Raw genomic sequence first — 21,423 nt, forward strand, 5'->3', positions numbered from 1 at the left:
TTCCCCTTCTGGTAATGTAAAGGGGGAAAAGTTCACGTATGGCTTTACTTCCATCCTTAGGTACAGCAGGCTTAGAAGAACATTTGCTGTCTTTGACCAAGGCATGGGCCCATTTCTGCTCCTGGAGAGAAGGGAATTAGTTCAGCAGACTTGAGGCAGCCCTGTGAAAGCTGGAGCCTGGCAAGGCTCAAAGGAGCTGTTGGTGGAAGTTCTCTGTGGCTGCAGACTAAACAGTGTTGTAAATTCAGTTTATAATAGATTAGTTGGTTCCACGGGGCAGTACATTTAGATTTAGCTTGGGTGTAGGTCCCCATTGCTGGGACAAAGCACTCCAGCAAGACGGTGAGGTACATCCCCTGGAGAGGGGCCGTGCTGGGAGCTCTGGGTGGGGAGCATTGAGCCTTTGTGGTAATGGGTTCAGCTCAGCTGCCTAAACCTTCCTCTGGAAGGAATCTGGAGCAGGATTTGGCTTTAGTACCCACCCGGAATGGCAAAGGACAGGCCCAGGTCAGGATGGGCTCCAGCACGGGGTCCGAGAGATGCCAAAACAGTGGACCTGGCTGTGTCTACCCTCACACGGGCTCGGAAAACATGCCTTGAAAATAGCAATGGCTCGCAGCAGAATGTGCCCCCAAACCTCTCCACAAGGGGAGGGAGAGGCGACTCCTAAAGTCAGCACCCCCAGGAAGAGGCACAGTTACCCTTCCCTCAAAGGCTTCAGTTGCTTTAAAGGTCTCACGGATCTGGTAAGCCAACCCACTGCAACTCCCTATTTTTTCGTCCCATCCACAGCCTTGCCTTTCCTTTCCTTCCCTTCCTTCTCCTGCTGCTAAACCACGGGGGTGGGTAGGGAGGAGAGCGATGCGTGCGTGGGGCCCGGGTAGCGCGGTAGCGGGGACACTCCCCTCCGCCACCATTGCGCGCCGGCCGCCCGCGGCGAGATCCCGCTCCCCCTCCGCCTGTCTCCGGGCCGCCGTATGGAGGACGGGGAGCGGGTGGGTGGAGAAGCCCGAGCGCCCGGCGGCGGGAGTCGCTCGCCTTTGCCGGCGCAGGGGTCGGCTCGGCTCGGCTCGGCTCGGCAGCCCCGCCTGCGCGGCGCCGCACGGGTTAAGCGTCCCCGCTGCCGGCGGGATCGCTGCCGGCGGGGAGCGGGTTAAGCGCCTGGCGGCGGCGGCGGCTCCGCCACTCGGCTCCGCACCGCGCTCCGCGCCGGAGCCGATACAGCGGGAAGATGGCGACGGAGGGAGCGAGCGGCGAGCCCGGCTCTGGCGGGCGGGAGGACTCGGCGGCCACGGCAGCGGTAATCGGCCTGGCGCGAGAGGGGGTGCGACCCAGCCGCGGCGAGGAGGGCTCACCCACGGCGTTGGGACGAAGCGGTGCCTGGAGACCTGCCTCCGCCGCTCCGTCCCTCCGCCCTCCTTCTCCCCCGGGGCGGGACGGGGTTCGCGGTGGGACCCGCCGCCGCCGCCGAGCCCCGTCCCGCCCCGGGCAAGAGCAGAGAGAGGCGCGGGGTCTCCGTCCCCGCGGCTCTCCCTCTTCCCTCAGCGGGGGCGGTGGGTTCTCGCCCCCATTGTTCCCGCTGCTCCGGCGCGGGGAGCGGCGTGCGGCGCCCGGCGCCCGTGAGGGGCACGGAGGGGGCTCCACTCCCCGTCTCGCCTCTGCCGCACCTACCCCCCGTTTTCTCCCTGCTTCGCACAGCCAGGGGGCTGCGCCCCGGCTCTGCAGGAGCGCTGAGGTGCTGACAGCGGCTGGGGCTGCGGGACCTGTCAGACCGGGGCGGGAGGAAATGTTCTTGAACCCTTTGCCGGGCCCGCAAGGCTCTTGGCTTTCGCCTGCCTCTCGTGAGGCGCTTTCGGCGCAGAGGCACCGTCCTTTTCCCCCGCCCCAGGTCCCCGTCCCGAGCGCCGGGTGTGTGGAGGCTTCTCGGCTGCCAGGGCCCGCGCCCCCAGGGGCAGGATCTGGCTCCCCGCTTAAAATATTCTCCGAAGCCGAGCAGAGCCCCCTCCCTGCCGGCGTGTCCTCTCTGCGGGTGGGTGAGGCGGCTGAGGGGAGGCGGAGGGCTGCGGTGCCGTGCCAGCCGATGGTCAAAGCGGTGTCGGGGGAGGCTGCGCTCCCCTGGGCCAGCCCTGGGCTCCTCTCTTCTGCTCCGCACGACCCCAGGCAAGGCTGCAAGGCTGCAAGGCTCGTCTTCTTGGGCGGTCTGCGCCTCTCCTGGGCCGCGGCTCCTCGGCCGTGCTCTGGCAGACCTCTATCAGCCCTGCGGCTCTCCCTTCTGCCGGCGCATCCCAGACCTGGCGCGGGGACTTCCCGGGGCGAACCAGCCCTAGGTACTCGCCTGGCCGACAGCCGCATGTCCAGAGTCAGGCTGTAGCTGCTCGGTCTCGTAGCCACATGGGAAGTTCAGAGCAGTAAAACCGCGGTGGTGCCCGTTCTGAGTGGGATCGTTCCTGAAGGCGATGACTCCCGAAGGGAGGGGCACTGGTTTCTCTGAAATTTAGGTTATTGCTAGCATTTAATTTTTTATTATCTTGTTTACTTCCCAAGTGGCCCTAGTTCTTATCTGAAACATTGTTCCAACTGGGCACGTAATTGTCCTTGTGTGTCTTAAAATCTGCAGAGTTGTGGAAATTCAGTTTTCCTTTAAAAAAGCAAACCTTATGCAGCACATATTTATAACAGCACCGGTTTTTAAAACAACAATATAACCATGGCATAAATGAATATTAAGGTAAGAATTAATAAAAGCAAGCTTAAATACTTTAAAACCCAGGTTTTTACCAAAATTATTTATACTAAATTCTTCAGTATATTCATATTAATACTGTCTAATTTTCAGTTTTAACATATCAAACAAGTAACGTGTCATCAAGTAGCACTTCAATATTGCGCTATTAGGCAGTGTAGTATAAGCCACTCATGCAATTTGGTGTGCTCATTGTGAAAGGTAGGAGAGCTACCTCTCCACTGCACACTCATTTTAACATATGTTTTTAAAAGTGAAGAGATGCTAGGATGTAAACTGTGTTTCTCCTTAACAAAAAGAATAGCTATACTTGAGAAATGACAGCATATTTTAAAATTATTTCTTTCCTCCTGAATTTGCCTTCAGTCATTAGTTTTCCTTTTATTTTCTTTTTTTTCCTTACCAGTATAAACATTTTATTTGGGATTAATTTTGTACAGGAAAATAAAAAGAAAATCTATGTACAATGAAAATATATTTTAAAAAATGTGTTTATGATACTTAAATTATTCTTTTGAAGAGTTAGTATGAATAGCTTTTAATTTTTGTCTTTAAACTGGAATTATGGATTGGATCATCTTACTTTTTGTATGATCGTAGTCATTCAGATGACTATCTTATAAGTTACGCTAAACTTCAACTTATGACAAAATACTGCTTTCAGCACCATTTTAGGTTAGGGGTTTTTTTGAGATTTTAGTTTTGTTCTGGTTTGTTTGGGGTTTTTTTGTTTTTGTTTTTGTTTTTTTTTTGCTTCTCAGAATTCTGATTGCACAAATGGTGCAGTGAAAAGCTGTGAGAACAGTATTTGTATTAGTAATGTGTTAATGTCTAAGTTTTATGCTGTAAGCAGGTGGTGTGTGACACAGGACAGTACAATAGGGTTTCTTGATACTAAATACTGTTCTTATGTCTTGACATTGACTATCAATAGCATCACTGGAAAATAAAGACTTTTCCTGCTCTTTTTAGAAGCACTGTAGAAAAGGACGGAAAGTGCTTCCCTCCCTTTTTACATTCACCAGGGAATTTGACTGAAAAAGCCTAGACTGTTCTATAGTTTGTTACATTTAGGAACAAAGCCAATAATCTTGTTATTCCGAGTTTCCTTGGATAAAGGGCGGCATTTGGAGTACCCGTCACTTCTTTCCCACAAAATACTGGTATTTTTATGGTGGTAAGGAAGACAGGGACAAATAGCAGGGGAGTGGTTCTGGTCCTTTTTCATACCTGTTCATCATGATTGCATGGTGCAAGTTGGACTAGAATTGAGAGAAAACCTATGTGTGTGTTTTAAAATATCTTTGAATGATTTCCATCTGCCTAATGTCTACCAATAATGATTATATAATAGCAAGAAATAATCCAATTTGACAGTCTTTTTGTTGAAGCATTGAACATCAGCCTGTTGTGTAGAGGGTTGGCTTGTCACACACTTTAGCTTCAGTGTAGATTTAACAAAGCCTATGAAAAGCCTGTTATATCAAACATGAAGTCTGTTGAAATTATTCAGTAAAATTTTGGGGTTTGATTTTGCTTGACCAATAATCAAAAGCAGAAATCGTTTTTTCCCCTCAAAGACAGTACCTTCAACTATCTCTAAAGCTGTACATAGAGTGGATATTGATGGAGTGGAATCGTGACTTCACTCAAGTGAGTAAGAGTGTTGCTACAAAATTGCATTGAGAATGTGTGCGTACCCCAGAGGATCACTCTGGTTCCTGTGGGTCATGTAACATTACAAAAAAAAAGTTGCACTACAAGAAAAAAATATCAATACTAAAAAAAATATATAAACTGAGAGAAATTCCATGATACTTTGTGGTGATGTGGTGTATTTATGCCTAGCTTGGTGTATTCACTATGGATCAATCTGTAAGAATATTTGTAGTAGAACTGCCATTCTGGTCCGTATAGTGAAATGCTAAATTATGGCTTGATCATAGCAATGATAAAGCCTGATTTAGATCAGTTGGAAAGATTCTTATCTGAAAACTACTGCAAGTAGCAGAAAATGAGGCCATAGCCTTGAAAAGCAAAGACTTTATCTCTTATGAGAGATTACATCCTAGAAAATGGTCACTTATGAAAGGATGGTTAGAAAACCTGTTTTCATGTGAATACAAGTTTTTGGTGTAGCGTTATTATTCAGATAAGTTATTTTCTTCTAGTCAGATGTGTGATACCATTGTGTTTCAGCATGTAGATGACATGCAGACAGCACAGTTCTGTCTATTCTAGTTCTCCTGCTTCTCTGTGGTGAGAGATTGGTCTCAATCCATTTTGTGGTGACACTTCAAACCTCCTTTCTTCCTCTCCTTCCCCTTCTCCGAACTACAGCACTGCCTTTTCTATGCCTTCTACTCCACGACCTGCAGCACATCCTCTCTTCCTGTGTTGTGAAGGTCTTTGGGGATGAGAAAAGAAAGCCGCTGAATGCAGTCCACTTTGTAAACGTTCCTTTCTCTTCCAAATGTGAACTGTCACACTGTCAGTCATTAGAGGTGGGGTGCAGAGGTGAAAATTCTGAGCCAGATATGTGAAAGTGGCATGGGAGGTGTAAAGCTGTGACAGATGCAGTAAGTTCTGTTGTTTTCCCAACTGCTTTGACTTAATTTGTGTAAGCATTGCTTTGGCCTCAGAGGGTATGTACCAAGATAGGAATAGAGATCAGAATTGGGACAGGCAGGAAAGATCTCAGGATGACAGCAGTTTGTGGTCTGGTTGTGCACCTATTCCTACCCGAGAAAAGGAACAATTGATTTGAAACACCTGCATACTCCTTGAACACGTAAACCAGGAGCTGTCAAGTAGGCTTAGGGAAGATGTACTGGTATGTACAAAGGATATATGAGTTAAAGCTTTCTTGGGCATTGTGTTTTGGTTCTCTTATAGCATAAAGTAAGGTGCAAAATTCTGGAAAACAGCTTCAACAGTGTGTACCCATATCTGTATCTAATCATACACTATTTGCCTTAGAAATGACTTATTTGAAGGCAAATTTCTGAACAGAAATTGCCCATTAAGTTTGAGAATTTAAACATGATTATAGAAGATTTGTGGGCCTCAGTCTACATAAGAAGCCTAACTTGCACTGAACTAAAATATGATAAAGTGTGTTTGTGGCTTTTAATAGATTGCAGAAATGTTTTAACAGCTGCGACAATATCTGGGTGTTTATAAAGGTCAGTGTCTTAGTAATTTTGGAGGGGTTGGAGGCTGGTTGTTTGGGGTTTTTTTGTTGTTGTTTCCAAAACAAATTTCCCAGCTCTGAGGTATATTTATGGTTAATGTTGAAACTATTAAAAGTTTTGTTGTTAGCTGAAGCCAAGAAAGCCCACAATAGCTAACCAAAACCTCCCCTACACCACTTAAAGAAAACCTTCTGAAAAACCCAGAAAGCTGGGGAGGTGTGCTTGAGGAGGGCAGAATAATGAACAATCTGATGAACAATCCAATAAAAGTCATTGAGCTAATGGATGTTATAATTAAATGCATATATAGTACCCTCATGATCCCTTAGGTATGACTATGAAATTTTATGAGTCTTGGTGTTAACATCAGGTAATATTCTCTTCAGCAAAAATTACATATTAGTTGGGGAGTAAATTCAATGACATTTCTTTTCCTTGAAAGATATTTCTGTGCTTTCATACCTGTTTCTGTTCTTAAGAACATTCCTAAAGGTTATATGTTCTTAAGTTCGTCTTGGATGTGGTGGGAAATGGACATGTGTTTTTGGATCAGATAATTTCTGTTGTAGCATGGAATCGCAGATTCTTACCCTAGTTTTAGACTGAAGAGCAAGCCTTCCACAGACAAAGCAATAAACTGTGGTTTTCCCTGAAGTATTCATGAATACTCTGTGGATATTATAGCCACTTCTTTTAGCAGTCTCTCTGTTTGCAGTTTTCTTTATTTGAAAAGGGCTATGATTCATTTGACCACATACCCACTTCCTTTTATAGTTGGTGGGATGAAGTAAGTGGCTAGAAGGAATAACCCGCTTTAGAAACAGGTTTGTGAACTGGTTTTGAGTGAAGTGACTTAGACACTTTTGCAGGTATGGGTAGAGGTATTAATGGGGTTCAAGACACTTAAATTTAGGTGTCTATGTGTATGCACAATATTTAATATCCCGTTACAGTCAGTGGAGCCATGAGCAAATAGTTCTGGTGGTGGCTAGCTGAAAAGCTTTTTAGTTTGTTTGACTGGGCTGATTAATTCTCTGTTGAAAATGAAGGGACCTCGGGTACCTGGCTCACATAGCTGGTCCCATTAGGTGCCTCACTTACATACCAGACACACACCTTTAGGTTTTCGCTTTTAGTGGCCCATATGTGATACTCTGGGGTATCCCAGCTGGACTTCGGCTACTAGTCCAGTTGGCATGGATGATTCTCCTAAGTTCTGTGTCAAATCTGTCTGTCCCAGAAAAGCTGTCTGTGAATCCTGGGACAGTTCAAATTGTACTAAATTGTTCTTTATAGGAAACTAAAGAGAATTAGTGAAAATAGATATTTCTGCTTGGTCAGTTGAGTTGTACCTGGGAAGCATACTTGGTGTGGTAAAACATATCAATGTGTTTCTCCAGAGCAATTGATTCATGGGTCTGGCAGATGTGAGTCCATCAGTATACTGGGACATTATTTTGTATAACTTAATAAGTAATATTAGTTATTAGGTAATAATAGTAATATTAGATTATAATAATAACCTTTTTTAATTTTTAGAACCTTATCTGGGAAGTCTGCTTTGTAAATCCTCAAGAGGATTCTGCTGTGTTTTGATGTAAACTCAAAATACATAATAAATGTAGATATGAACCTTTTCCTTCCCTTGTGAAAATACTTTTTTAAAACTTTTGACAGCTTTTCCCTATGTGTCTTTTTGTACACCATTTTTATGCTTATCCCCAGCCCACTTGCGCCCTTCCAGCCCTCAATTATGCTCCACAGGTTTCTTCCCCAGGTTCTGGATTATAACCCAGCTCCATCTTTTAAAAAGCTTTCTGAGCAAGGAGCTTGTTTCCTATGGTCATTTGTGATTAATTCACAGCTAACTTGCTTTTTGCCTGTGTTATGTTTAGGGAAAGTACAAAGTTGTGGCTTTTATACTTTACCTATCTCTTCCAGCTTCTGCTGAAGGCAGCAGAGTTTTTAACAGTTGCTGTGATAGCACAATGAACACGCTTTTGGTTCTTGAGGTTGCCAGTACTATCTACCAGGCTACGTCAGCAAAACCAAAGTATTGGCACTACCAATCTCTCCCATTTTTTTTTTTTTTTCTTGAGAGTTGTGAAATGGATTTAACTGTAAAGACTTTTACCATTTCTACTCTAAATTGCTTTGTGTGCGAGAAAGACTCCATTCTGTTCCTGTGCCTCATGATGACCTTCCAATTTCATCTTCTTTCTGTCTTTTCCAAAGGCGATGGAGGCTGAAAAATGCCCCTCCAGTTTGATCACTGCTGTTCTGAGTAGTCCGTCTCTTGTTCAGAATTGATGGATTTTTCTATTTTTCTTCCTTTTGGCTTGGCAGGACTTATCCTAGTCTGTAGCAATTCTGGTATCATTTTGCCTGTACATTTTTTGTGATGCACATGCAGGCAGTTGGATGAGTTTTAGCTAATTAGCAGTTTGCTCTATTGTTGGTGTACTTGCTGCCAGGCAACGTGCACCCCTTACAAAACTGATCTGGAAAAATAACATGGAGTTTTAGATACAGAGGGAACTGAACTAGTGTTTTTCAGGTACATTATTCTTATAGATCAAATAAACTAAACATTTTAAAATCTGAAAGAGGTAAAGTTCTCTTGTGTTTTGATTGTATAGACAAAATATCTTCTACGGCAACATATTCCTATATCTCTGTTATAAAACCAGTACAGTAGCTGGCTTGGTTACATAGTTGTTAAGTTGATGGTTAAAACTTACAACTTGCCACTTTGCCACAGGTATTCTAGCAAAACCCCAGATGACACATAAGCCATGAGCTACTAATGCAGTCTTTATCTTCTGGAGATCTGACTTAGTGCTCCACTGGAAGATTACTTTTCTAGATCTAACCAGCAGGTTTTTCTATGACTTGGCCAAACAGTGCTCCATCTGAGTAAGAACTTTGGGCAGCCTGCTGTGACTGACATCTTGATCCCCAGAAGATGGCTTGTAGTGTTTAAGAGGGAGGGTAGTTTTATTTCATCATATGCTTTATCTATTCAAGTCTTTAAGATGTTTTTACAACTGTGCTTGAGAATATTTCAGATGTTTAAACTATGTATTTTGGTCCAGTTAAGGTGGGTTATGTTGCAGCTCTGTGAGTGCTGATTCAGAGATCTGTATGGGGAGGAGACATGGTAGTGTCTTCAGTGTCTGCCATTCACCCTCTTATCCTGGGTGAATGGATTCAATGTTGCTTATTCATAGTGAACAAGATGAAGATAACATTTAAGTATTGGGAAAAAGTAGTCATTAGAAGTCCAGAATTTCTCAAATAAAGTTGGGGGGGTGGGGAGGAAGCTTCACTGAGCATAAAATTTTTCATAAACGAGACTGGAAAAATGATGGTATTCTCTTTCATCCTAAAAAACACTTTTTCTGTTTATGTGTCTCTTCTGGGTTGGTTGTGGACAGTTTAAAATGAGAAGGCATCCTACAAAAGTAAAAGACAGCAAAGGTGATGATTCTACACAAAATATGTAGTTGTGCTGTGGAATGCTGTGGATGCTGAAATTACATAAAGAATCAAAAACAAGAGGGCAGGTTCACAGCAGATATGTCAGCTGAGGGCTGCTACATACAAAATGACAGTTTCTGGCTCAGAAGGGGAACAAGCTGAAAATTGCTGGAGGTTGGGAGAGTATTTCTGGGAAGTTATGGGCTTGTTCCGTTCTAGTCCTGATTTCAAGGCATTCCTTATTGGCTGCTTTTGGAGACAGGATGCTTGGGTAAGTGGGTTTTTAGCCTCATATGCTAGAATTGCTTAGATATGAAGTTTTGCTAGTTCTTATTTTGTGTTTTAAAATTAAAAATACAAAAACTAATTTGCATATCTTATTGGAATGTCTTTCTGTTAAAGTTTCTTTGTGTTTATTTATTTCTAACCATAAATTATCTGAAAGCACACTTAACTGCTAATCTTTGCAGTCTTTTCTCATGTTGTAGCTCAAGGTGTTCACTTGAACAAAATTTATGTAATTGCTTAATCAGATGCTTAGTTAAAAATCTCACTGCATCACATATGTTGAAGAATGTCTCTGGTTTATTAAGAATGGAAGAATATTTTCAGTTATGTCTCAGGAAAGACTGCAGATACAAGATGTTTCACCTGTGATGGACAGTCTTTTGACAGAGATCTGCCTTGTAGTATACCTTCTAACAGACTGAATTTACTGATTTGGGCAAAAGAGTAGGATCACATTTTATGTACTGTACTTTTGTAGATGTCCCTCTTAATTTTGTCCCTGGGTATCAGAAACCTTGAGTGCTTTTTTTCCTTTGTAGAAGAGACAAACATATTTTAGAATGGGAAGATAATGTAGTGGATAAACCATTGAATGACAACTTAAAAGACTGTTACTGAATATTATGTTTTATACTGCTTGCTTTCTATTTTTGGGAAAAAAAATATATATATATATATCCCTGTATTAGTTTTCCATCTGAAAAATGGAGACTTTATTCTCTGTTATAAAAGAAGTTGCATAAAGAAACGAATGCCTATCCTTGAGGTATTAGATTTTGTGAAGTGATTCACGGGAGAAGGATGGTGGATAAGTGTGTCCTTGTATCTGACTGAATTAAATTTAGTAATTAGAAGGGCCAAGAGTGAAAACTGCTGCAGCCTGTAAGGTAAAATCTAGTCTACTGATGCTAGATTACATGAGGAGCAGTATAAGGTTAGTGACTTTTCATTTTGTACGTGTCCTTAGATCAGTGAGCATTATACAGAGTTATGAGGAGCACTATAGGAGGCTGCTGCAGCATGTATTGGAAAAAAGCCTTCAAACAAACTGGTTGTTTCTCTTGATTCATTGGCATGGAGGGTAAGAGCTGTTTTTTGGATTAAAGGACTAGCTGACCCAGGCAGCAAAAATAGAAGATAACTGTTGTTCAAGCTAAAATTCTGGTTAGAATGGATGGCCCCATCTTCAAAACAGTTGCACTTAGTAGACATTGGGTGACTGGAGCATTCCTTATGAGGACAAACTGAGAGAATTTTTCAGCTTCCAGAAGAGATGGCTGAAAGGGGACCTCATCCATGTCTGTCAGTATCTGAAGGGAGGGTTCTGAGGGGATGGAGCCCAGGCTGTGCTGAGTGGTGCCAAGCAGTAGTAGAAGAGGCAATGGGCAGAACCTGATGCATGGGGAATTCCACGTGAATATGAGGAAGAGCTGCATTACTGCGATAGTGACTGAGCACTGGAACAGCTTGCCCAGAGAGGCTGTGGAGTCTCCCTTACTGGAGATATTCAAGATCCTTCTGGATATAGTCCTGTGCTGTGTGCTCTGGGATGGCCCTGCTTGTGCAGGGAGGTTGATCTGTGTTACTCACCTAATAGAGCAAGCTGAATACAGCATATATTGCTTGTAAATAGCTTAAGTTCTGGCACACAGTTCTCACTAGCCATTTGTGCACCTCTGTGTGTTTTAACTGCAAAGTAAAAGTGTAGCACAGTAATACTAACACAAATCCAGCTTTGGGGTATTCTAGATCTATGGCCTTATAGCCTGAGGGAAGAAAAACTGTTCTCCCATCCTCTAGCCTTGAAGAAATAGAAATGGTACTTGGCTTAATTTTTATTGGATTTTCTCTACTGAAGTTAAGCCCCTGAATAGCTGAATATTTAGGTTGTATGTGCTTTGGGGAAAATAGACAGTATTTCCAGATACATTGCTCACCTAATTTGGCAACAGATTACTTCATACTGAAGATAGCTGAGTGTTTGCTTTGCAGGGCCTTCTTGTAAACACATCTACATCATTGCTAGGAGTCTAGTGTTTGCCTTACAGGGAATAATAGCATATTGAAAAGTAATCTAGGCAGCTGAATCTAGCACATGGAATAAAAGTTGTTTTCTCTCCCTGAAAGTAATCCCCTTGTAAATTCCTTAAGTGCCTACTTGTGTTAGCATTCTGGATGGTGAACAACAGATTTGTATTAATCTTATCTACCTTTGTGATTTTGTGACTGTTGTAGCATTTCCCTCACCACACCTCCAAAATCAAGACTTCCATCCTTGTAGTGTTTCCTCATATATGAGTACTATATATACTTACTCCTTTTCTCATCATTCTTTTAGTTAGCCAATTCTATGCTTTTTAGATAAGGAATTTATGCAATACTTGAGATGTGGTTTTTACCAGGGGTTTATATAGCAGTAAAGTGAGGTTGTTCACCTGTAAGTGAAGAATTACGTGCCAGCTTCCACAAGAAATAGCTGTCTCTGGCACTTCTCTATCCTTTTCCAGGTTATTGGTGAAGAACCTGAATAAGGCTGGTCCCAGAGGTGCCCCCTGCTTACTTGTTTCCATCTTGGAGAGTGGTTGTTACCCATGATGTTTGTTTTCTATTCATGAATTGTCTTTTATTCCTATACAATTGGATAGGAGTTTCTGTATAATATTGGATACAGAACCTTGTCCAAAACTTCTGGAGAATTCAAATACATCAGTGTCCAGTGGATCCACTTTACCATGTGCCTGTTGACATTGTAAGAGAACTGTAGCAGTTTGTGAGGTGAATTTGGTTTTACAGAAGCCGTGCTGATATTCCCAGTATACACTGAGTATGATTTTATTCATCAGTATTAACTCATTCTCCTGTCTTGCTCAGGGTGGCAGTCAGACCTGCAAGGATCTTAGTAACTGTGGAGTGGAAAGATACTGTTGCTATGAACTCTTGTTTGTTAGCGCCTCTTAAATCTGAACTGTTGCCTCCAGGCAAACAAACGAGACTGCAAATAAAGCATACACATGCGATTTCACAGCTTTTCACAAATAGTTCTTCAGAAGTTCACATTCAGCCCAGTGTATGGTGGTGACTTGGTAGCTGTTTGCACAGGTGCCTTAGGTGTGCTGTTGTTAAGATGTTGTTAAGATCCTTTCCCCCCTCTTGCCTTCCTCCCTGGAGTGCTGTTTCATGTCTGCTGAATTTTTTCAGCCTCTGTGAAGCTGCGCAAGGGAACAAAGTCACAAAGTTAGCCGCTTTACCATTTCACCTCTGTCATTCACAAGACTTTGCAGGACTGATCCCCTGCAGCAATTTGCAACAATATAAATATGGGAGGAGTTCAATTTCTTCACTTTAAATAAAAATAATCAGACCATTTGCTATTAATTTTGACTTTATATTGTACAAATAGGTGCCAACTTTTGACAGCTGTGGATGGATACTGACACATCTGTGTTTCAAAATTACAGTAACTGTTGTAGTCAGTGTATTCATCAGTGTTTTGTTTCTTACAGACAAAAGAGTTTGATGTGGATAACCTGAGCAAGCCAGAACTGCGAATGCTTTTGAGTGTAATGGAAGGAGAACTAGAAGCACGAGACCTTGTGATCGAAGCCTTGCGAGTAAGTTACTCAGTTTTTGTGATTTGCTTTTAGGCTCTTTTTGAAATTCTCTTTTGCCACTTCCTTTATACTGTACCTAGAATATTGTTAGTGGAAGAGTAAATTGTGGTTTTTAAAGTTTTAGGTTGACTAAATCTCAGTAATCACCAAATATGTTCTGGTTTAGTTGTAGCCATTTGGTAATTCTAAGTAATTTTGGTCTAAAACAACAACAAAATTTCAAAGAAATATGTGAAAAACCTGTGGAATTGCTTTCTCTTTAATTTCTTTTATATTCCAATGTCTGTTATTTGTGAAAGGAAGGAATAAGTTCACAGGAAAATTCAGTCCATTTGTCATTTGTTCTGATGGCCTATATTCAGTCATACACTCTATTCAGTGCTTTCATTTTCACTGAGATGGAAGCAGGGACAAAAACAGGTGGTCGTATCCACTTAGGGAAATATTTTTGTGGCTTTTTTGTTTGTTTGTCTTTTTTAATAAAAGGTGCATCATGAAATACATGCTCCTAACAGCACTTGCAAGTATTTGGTTAGTTTTTTACTGTTAGGCACATGTATTTTTCTGCTTCAGGAGATTGCAGTCTGAAAGGCAACATAGTTGATTGTAAATGTACAAACAAAACTACTTCAATTAAAATACGATTTTTTATGACCATATTGATTTTAATATTGATCTAGAACAAAAAAAAATTTAACAGAGCTTTCAAACAGAATGCAGGTTTTGGGGAATGGTTTAAAAATATTTATAACTTCATGGTTGAATGAGGGGAAATTTAGGAATGTGCTCTTTAAGGTATTGAAAATATTGTAAAGCAAAACCTTAATGTAATAAAATACATCTAGTGCTAATTTTTAGTAGTATGTATAATGATTATCAAGTAGAACATTTTTTACTTGAAAGGTCACAGTAGCAATGGTAAATGCATTTTTATTCAATTTTAAGTTGTTTTGTGATGGCTTCAAATCACCTGTTGCAAATGGAGCTTTAAAGTAGCTGTCATTGATGTACATGAATTAATAACTGAAGGCTTTATAGGTACAAATCTCTCTTATAAAATGTAATTTTCATTTTGTAATGACAATGAGACACTAGGAGCAATATTTTCCTGAAGTAATAATGCACTGTGAAGTGATTTTGTGTTTGGCCTTCAGTTACATGCATATGTTGAAATGTACTGCCTTTTCATCTTTCTGTTTCACAATTTCACGGCTCATTTTCCTGGAGTAGGAATTTTATTTTCCCTGTCTGCCAGTTAAACTTTTGTAAAAGTGAAGACAATGTGCACAGCGCACCCATAATTTCTTTTTTTTAGCTCTTCTAACTTCGAAGGAATGCAAATAGAATATTCAGTCAATTTTTTCTAGTAAATATTCAGGAACAAGCTACTACACTTCATATAAAATATGTATCTATTGAAAGTGAGCAAAATGGAAAAAAAAGGGGGGGGAAAAGAAATATGCAGTAAGCATTTAATGATAATAAACATTAAATATTCAGTGTAGTTAAGTCCAAGGAGAAAAGAAATCTATATCAAATTCACATGCACCTGCTGAAATGGGTAGTATGTATACAGTGGGTTTTGATGGTTAACACATAAATATAAAAAGTAGCTTAATTTCACATAAGATATTTAAATGTTGAAAGTTGGGGGATGGGATATTTTTGTTTGTTTTTTTGTTTTGTTTTTTTTTCCTCCTGCATCTCAATTTCTAGTTTCTCTAAACAAACTCTGTGTGTAACTCAGATCTTCCTGGCAGCTTGCCTGGTTAGCTGTACTAGTAGTGGGAGACTTGGAAGCCATACCTGCAGAACTGCAGGCTGACATGTTGTAGTATGATACTTTTGGGTCTTCTGGCTTCTTACTTGGGACACCACAAGCCAGCAGCATTAGCAGCTGGATTCTCCAAGCAGCACACAAAAATAAACAACTAGCTAGCCAAATATAAAAGTGTATAACAAGAGAATTCCAGTGGAATTATGTCAGATTTGGTACTTGGATTTGCTGCAACAAACAGGCATACATAGTTTTCATATCCTTAAAGCAAGAAGGAAATGGTTTTCATGTAAGGGGAAAGACTAACATTTCAAAAAGAGATTATGGTCTGTTTCAAAGTTAGGAAAAGTTTGTGAGCATGTTTTTGTGTGTTGGGAGAGTTGGATTGTTGTGGGGTTTCTGTAATCCTACTAGTAGTTCTGGGCTGTTTCAAAGCCCAGTTTCTATGATAGGTCAAAGCAGCCTGATCATTTCCAGCACTATACTAGAGAGTGTGTATTTTTCTGTTCCTCTTAAGTGATCTTAAGTGAAAAGCTGGCAGTTTGAGATTATGTGAAGAAATCTTGTTAAATGGTCATCCTAGGGGCTGGGATGGGGAGGGAAGATAAGTTAAGTTAGTAAAGTGCTGACTTTTATTAAAGTAATGGAATTTGTACCACATGATAAATTAGAAAGAATCAAACCCAAATTGTTACATATAACAATTAACACTTTTTATTGTGCCTTTTTTTCATAATGTGCTGTAGAGTTTCCATTGGAAACCTCCATTGAAGACTGCTTTTAAAGCAAAACAAAAACTTCAAGAAGAAATTTGTGAGAAATATGCAGATATCATCTGTTTACTTCCACATTTCCACAATACATTGTTGTTCCTTTATAGTATGCACAACTGATTCCTGCTTGAAGTAGTTACAGTAAATATCAATCAGAGCAATTTAAGTTGCTGGACAAGTTCAGTCCTGTGAAAACTAACAGAATTGGGAAAGTAGACCTTCGTGATGCTTAGAGTCAAATTTCCAAGTTTATTCTCCAAGTCACAGGTTCATTTACTGTGGAGGAGAGCATCAGGACTCACCTCAAAGGATCCTTGTGTACATCTTTCTCATTAGCCTTCTGATTTGGTATAACTACTACGTCAAGTGACTAACATGGTTTCTCTTTTTTTGAATCTGTAATTTCTGTATTTTAGTAGCTTCACGATCATGGTTGCACTGCAATTAAAATTAGATTCAGATTAACATTTAAATAATGAAAATTATTTCATTAATGAGAAGTAACTTGCTGATTAATTGCTATAGAGAGTCCATATAGTTAAAAATGGAGGGAGACTTAACTGTAGCTGTTGTCTGCATCTGTCTCAATTTTCCAAATAAACTGTCTGCCTGTAATAAGGGGATAATTTATTCCTAATGTGGAGGTAATGTGGCCGTATAGTTAAAGCACAGTTCTGGCCTCCCACGACTGTGATCTCAAATACAGTGTTCATTTGTTGTTATCTTTTCTCCAGACAAAAAGTGGTTGCTGTGGTTGTTTACTTTCTAGAGGATTTTTTTTTTAAGTGTATTGACCCTCATATGAGGAATTGATGTGGTAGTAATAGTTATCAAGAATAGAACTGTAAATACTAAATAGTGCATCTTGTGGTAATTCTCTCATAAAGTTAAATCATTTGTAGGTTATTTTTCTTCTAAAATTTTAAAGCCCCATTCAGTTGGGATTTCTGTTTATTTAAAAATACATTTATTTGCTTATATAGATTTCATTAGATGGTAAATGGTAAATTGAAAATGTATGCTTGCTTCTATGGTATACATTATTTAATGTGAACAAAAAATTGCAAATTCTTACTGTACTAGATTTTTTAATATGCCACATTGCTGGGATTTAGAACAACTTTATTTGATTGTTGAGAAAAATCACTAATGAATTTTTAAAATAAATGTCTAAGAGAACTGCCAATACCAGCAGTGGATATATTTTTTGTTAATTAAAATTGACTACAATGTCAATGAGCTTTCTCTGACCTAAGCCAGCTCCAAATCAACAGATTCTGTATATGTGCTGGCTGAATCAGGAAGACAGTGTATGAGTGCCAACATGAATTTGGTTGTAGGTGTTTCTTCAGTGTTGGAAAGCCCTACTGTATTTAATTTTTACTGTAACTTCCTAAGACACGAAAGCTTATTTTCTGTGGATATATTTGTACCAACATCTGTTTAATCTTTCACCCAGTTTCTGCAAAATGTGACAAAATGCTAAGCATTTCAAAAATAGGTAGTGCCATAAAACCAGGCAGCTGAGTAAGAAAATTCATACTGTTGTTAGGGCCTTAGTTGAAGGGAAGGCAGAGATTTGTGCTCTCCTTTATTGAGCTCTGTATAGGAACTGTAGAGTACTGAGTTAGGGGAAGTCAGACTTGGCTAATTTAACTGCTCAGAGAATTTGAGTTAGACTACCTAAATTTATAAAAAGATAAGTAGAGAAAAAATTTCTGCTGTAGAAACTAGTTCTGCCTGAGTTTTATCTCCGTGAATCTAAACATTTTGACAGGCATGCAGCTTAATGGAGCTATAAATATTATGTCCAAGTAGAAATCCATATAAAATTGTTTGTGACTTGCCCTTGCAAAAGAATATGAGTTCTTTTGTAATGAAAGTACAAATATTAATGTAATGAAATGGGTAGGTCAAAAGACAGAAATGAATGCATCCTGTAGCAATACCTCATACTCAGATTCAAGTTTAGTAACCCATTCTATTTGCTTTATTTAAAAAACTTGCAGTCTAAAATGCAAGATTTAAAAATAAGGATAAACAGCTTTTAAGAGACTATAGTGATTACTGTGTAGATCTGCACAATGTTTATTTGACATAACTAATGCATAGTAGGTTAAATGCCAGTTTTCAGGTTCCAGGTCTCCTATTAATCATTTTAGAATTTGCTGGGATATCAGTTTTCAATTGCATGAGAAATTCAGTATTTTAACACAAGTCTGCCCAAAGGGAGGATCACAGGAGGCTCACTTGTTTTAGAAATATGAGATTGTTTCAGAAATTACAGGTAGCTTATAAGATATTGGATAAAGAATGATAATGATAATATTGGATAAACAATTGTAATGATAAAGACCAATTTTTTACATATCTGTTTTAAGTGTGTGTGAATGAACTGCTTGAGTGAATCTGCCTTAGCATTCTGATGAAGAACATGCTTTTGAAGAAACTGTCCCCATTGTCTCCACCTAACTTCGCTTTGATTTGCCTCACAGACTACACTTGGACTGTGTTAGCTGAACAGACAGCAGCTAGTCCTAAGTAAGACCTTCTTCCAAAAAGCAGGACCACAGACACATGGAGTCTTTTTCTTCCCAAAGAGTGGATTGCATTTTTTGCTTAAGCTAGTTTGCTTTCTTGCAAAAGTATTGCTATACATACTATAAGAGCCTTCCCCAATGCACAGTGCTGAGGTGTGCATTGTGGAGGGCTTTTATTTGTAAATTTGTCTTTCAATTTTGACCCACGATGATTAAACACTAAACAGTGTAGTTTCATTTTAATCACATTGAAAACATGAACTGTTTTGATGATAACTGGCAAAAGTAGATGTATTTCTATACCACTTTTGCAATTCATTAAGTATATGTATAGTTCAAACAATATTTAAGGCACCCTGAGCCTATCATAGTTTCACAATAGTGTACTGTTTAATTATGTTAGGTTTTTGCTGGGTAATTGGGAATGATACTGGAATTTCTTTGCAAAATGTGCGGCCTTTCATGCTCAGCTCTGCATTTTCAGTAGTGAATCGGCTGTTCCTTGGAAAAAAATACTTGCAAGGAGAGCAGTAAGTAGATCCTTGCAAGCTATACTTGTCTGCTTTCACCTGTCTGCTTACCAGTGAGTCCTGTCTAGCTAAAGGGCGTCCTTCAGTTGGCCGAGACAGACTTTTGCCTACTGTAAGGTGAGATTTTGGGCTTAAAAAATTGGATTTATCAGTTAGAGTTTCCATGTCCTTTTAGCGTTATCTGTTGTGTTTTGCACCTTGTCGTGGGATGATAACTTGGTTTTGCCTGTGCTCTGAAAGTTAAAATTAAAATAGAGTCATTACCAACACAATAACTGTCAATTGTGTATGAATAAAATTTTTTATCCTAAACTACTGCACAAAGTCAGCAAGAATTGTACTGTAAGACTTAGGACTTCTAGAATGAATTTTGGGGTTAGAAGGGAAGAAATCTGGGAGTTATCAGGAAAAAGGGAATGAATCCTTGTAACTTAGTTGTTCTCAAATTGACTGATAGGGAGAAAAATCACACATACGTTAGTGTAATCTGTCAAAGGGAGCTACACATACTATAAATTATAGACCCTTACCTGCAGTAATTGTTCTAAATCAGGAATCTAAAATGTGAATTCAAATTTCTCCTATACATACAAATCCTGTGAATCCAGAGCGGAGTAACAGCACACAAGGTGGCTTTGGAGGTTTCTGGCAGCCAGTAAGACAGCCTATTTTGTAGCCAGGTTCTTGGAAAAATGATAATGCTATAGAAGGAGGAGCAGAAGATGTTAAACTGTGTGTAACAGAAGGTTATTGTTGTACAGAGTATGATGGCAGTTGTTTGTCTTGGTGGCAGAAGTGAGCCATGAAACAGAAGGCAGATAATGCCTTATTTGCATTGTCATTTTTGCATATTGCAATTTCTATGCATAAGAATTAATTTGTATTAAATTTTTGAGGGCTGATAATCTGATGATGGTCCTTGCTCAACTCTGCATATTATGCCTTTGCTCATCCGATCACTCCTTTTGATTTATTGAATTTATTGATGGTTGTGTGCGCATTTTCTCTTCCCTTAAGTATAGTTTGTCTTTACCTGTCCAATGTGTCTGGGTATCTTTAGGACTTTTACTTTCCTGATAAGAATTTAGTGTACTTTTCTGGATGGGTGAGTCGAAAACTAGTATTTCACTATTGCAAGCTATTTAAAATTGATTTCAAGAAAATTATGAAATAGGGATAAACCTCAGACAAGTTAGTAGATGAAATTATTTTTTTCTAGTACTTAGTTTGAAACGGTTTCTACGTCTGTTCGTTTCAAGTTTTAGAGTAATGAAGCATGCTCTTTGAGCCTAATTGGAAAGGTGTTGTTTATTACAGCCTTAATGTTCAGATTTTGGTTTGCCCATTTGATCATGGGTTATATATTGTGTTAGTTTATATTGTGTTGTTTTATACTTATACTCATTTTTTTGTAGTAGTAATTGAGTGGGTGTACACTTTGTGATGAATGGAACCAGGTCTCATTTTTTCCAAAACATGTTGGGCTTGTGGCAGCAGCAATCCTTGGACTAACTAACTTTGATGATCTGAGTGATCCTGCTGTTTGACACATATAAAGGCCACTTCTAGAATTTGTTGACAAAAAAAATTTCAGTCATGTTACGTCACTTCTTAGTAGTTATTTGCTGTTTGGAAAGGGGGGCCATTAAGCACTGAACAGTTTCTCTTAAACCATATTAAATCGGTCCTATATCTCTTTGCTTCACTAAGCTTAAGCTTCACTAATCCAGTGAATACCTTTATTCCAGGCTCTCCTAAAACTGGAGAACATGAGTATGAAACTATGAGGCTTGTTTTCTGGTATGAAATCTCTATTGCCTTGCATTGCAAACAACCTTTTCACTCTTCATTCCAGCAGTAACTGTTAAACTCATCACAGTCTCCTTTTGTTTTTCATATAAGATCTGAATATCCTTACTGTTGTCAGGCATTGTCATGGGTTAGTACATTTTGGGTTTTTAGTTATAGGAGACTGTAGAATAATTCTCCAGGTCAGGACCTGGGAATTGCTTTAGAAAAGACAGGGACCTATCAGAGGGTTAGTTGGAATATTGGCATCTGTTCTGACCACTGAAAATTGTTGGTTATGACTTTGAGAAGTACCATATAAAACCCCTTGATTTCCTGCATGTGGGTCTTTTTCCTTCTTTTCCTTTGGCCAGAGAGAGACAGGTAACATCAAGCTGGGCCTGCTGCTCCCCCCTTTTGGGGGGGATCTGGCCTGAGGCCTGGCCGGATTCCATCGGCTCCCGGGTGGAGGTGGGGGGTGAGGTGGAAGGAGAGATTGCTGTTTGCAACAGCTGCTTTCTTCAGACTTCTCTGGAGCAGGGAGAGATCTCTGCTGGGCCCCTGATAAGAGCTATGGGTACCATTTGGGCTGAGGCCGCCCCGATTTACACCGAGGGGTGGGCTGAGAAGGCATTTGTGATCCTGCCTGGTTTTTTTTGTGATTCCGGACTGCCTGAGTGCTCTGATCTCAGCCTTGAA

At 40.2% G+C, this 21,423-nt stretch overlaps 1 protein-coding gene across 1 annotated transcript in view; it reads left to right on the forward strand.

The window, feature by feature from the left end:
- The first annotated feature begins 1,176 nt into the window (after window positions 1-1,176).
- The window catches only part of CTTNBP2 (cortactin binding protein 2), an 80,635-nt gene continuing 60,388 nt past the window's right edge, over window positions 1,177-21,423 (forward strand). The window contains 2 exon segments of the mRNA XM_040062461.1: window positions 1,177-1,300; window positions 13,209-13,316. Coding sequence (XP_039918395.1) covers window positions 1,232-1,300; window positions 13,209-13,316 — 177 coding nt within the window. The 5' untranslated portion in view covers window positions 1,177-1,231.

Source organism: Hirundo rustica, chromosome 4, assembly GCF_015227805.2.
Source record: "Hirundo rustica isolate bHirRus1 chromosome 4, bHirRus1.pri.v3, whole genome shotgun sequence".
NCBI lineage: Eukaryota > Metazoa > Chordata > Aves > Passeriformes > Hirundinidae > Hirundo > Hirundo rustica.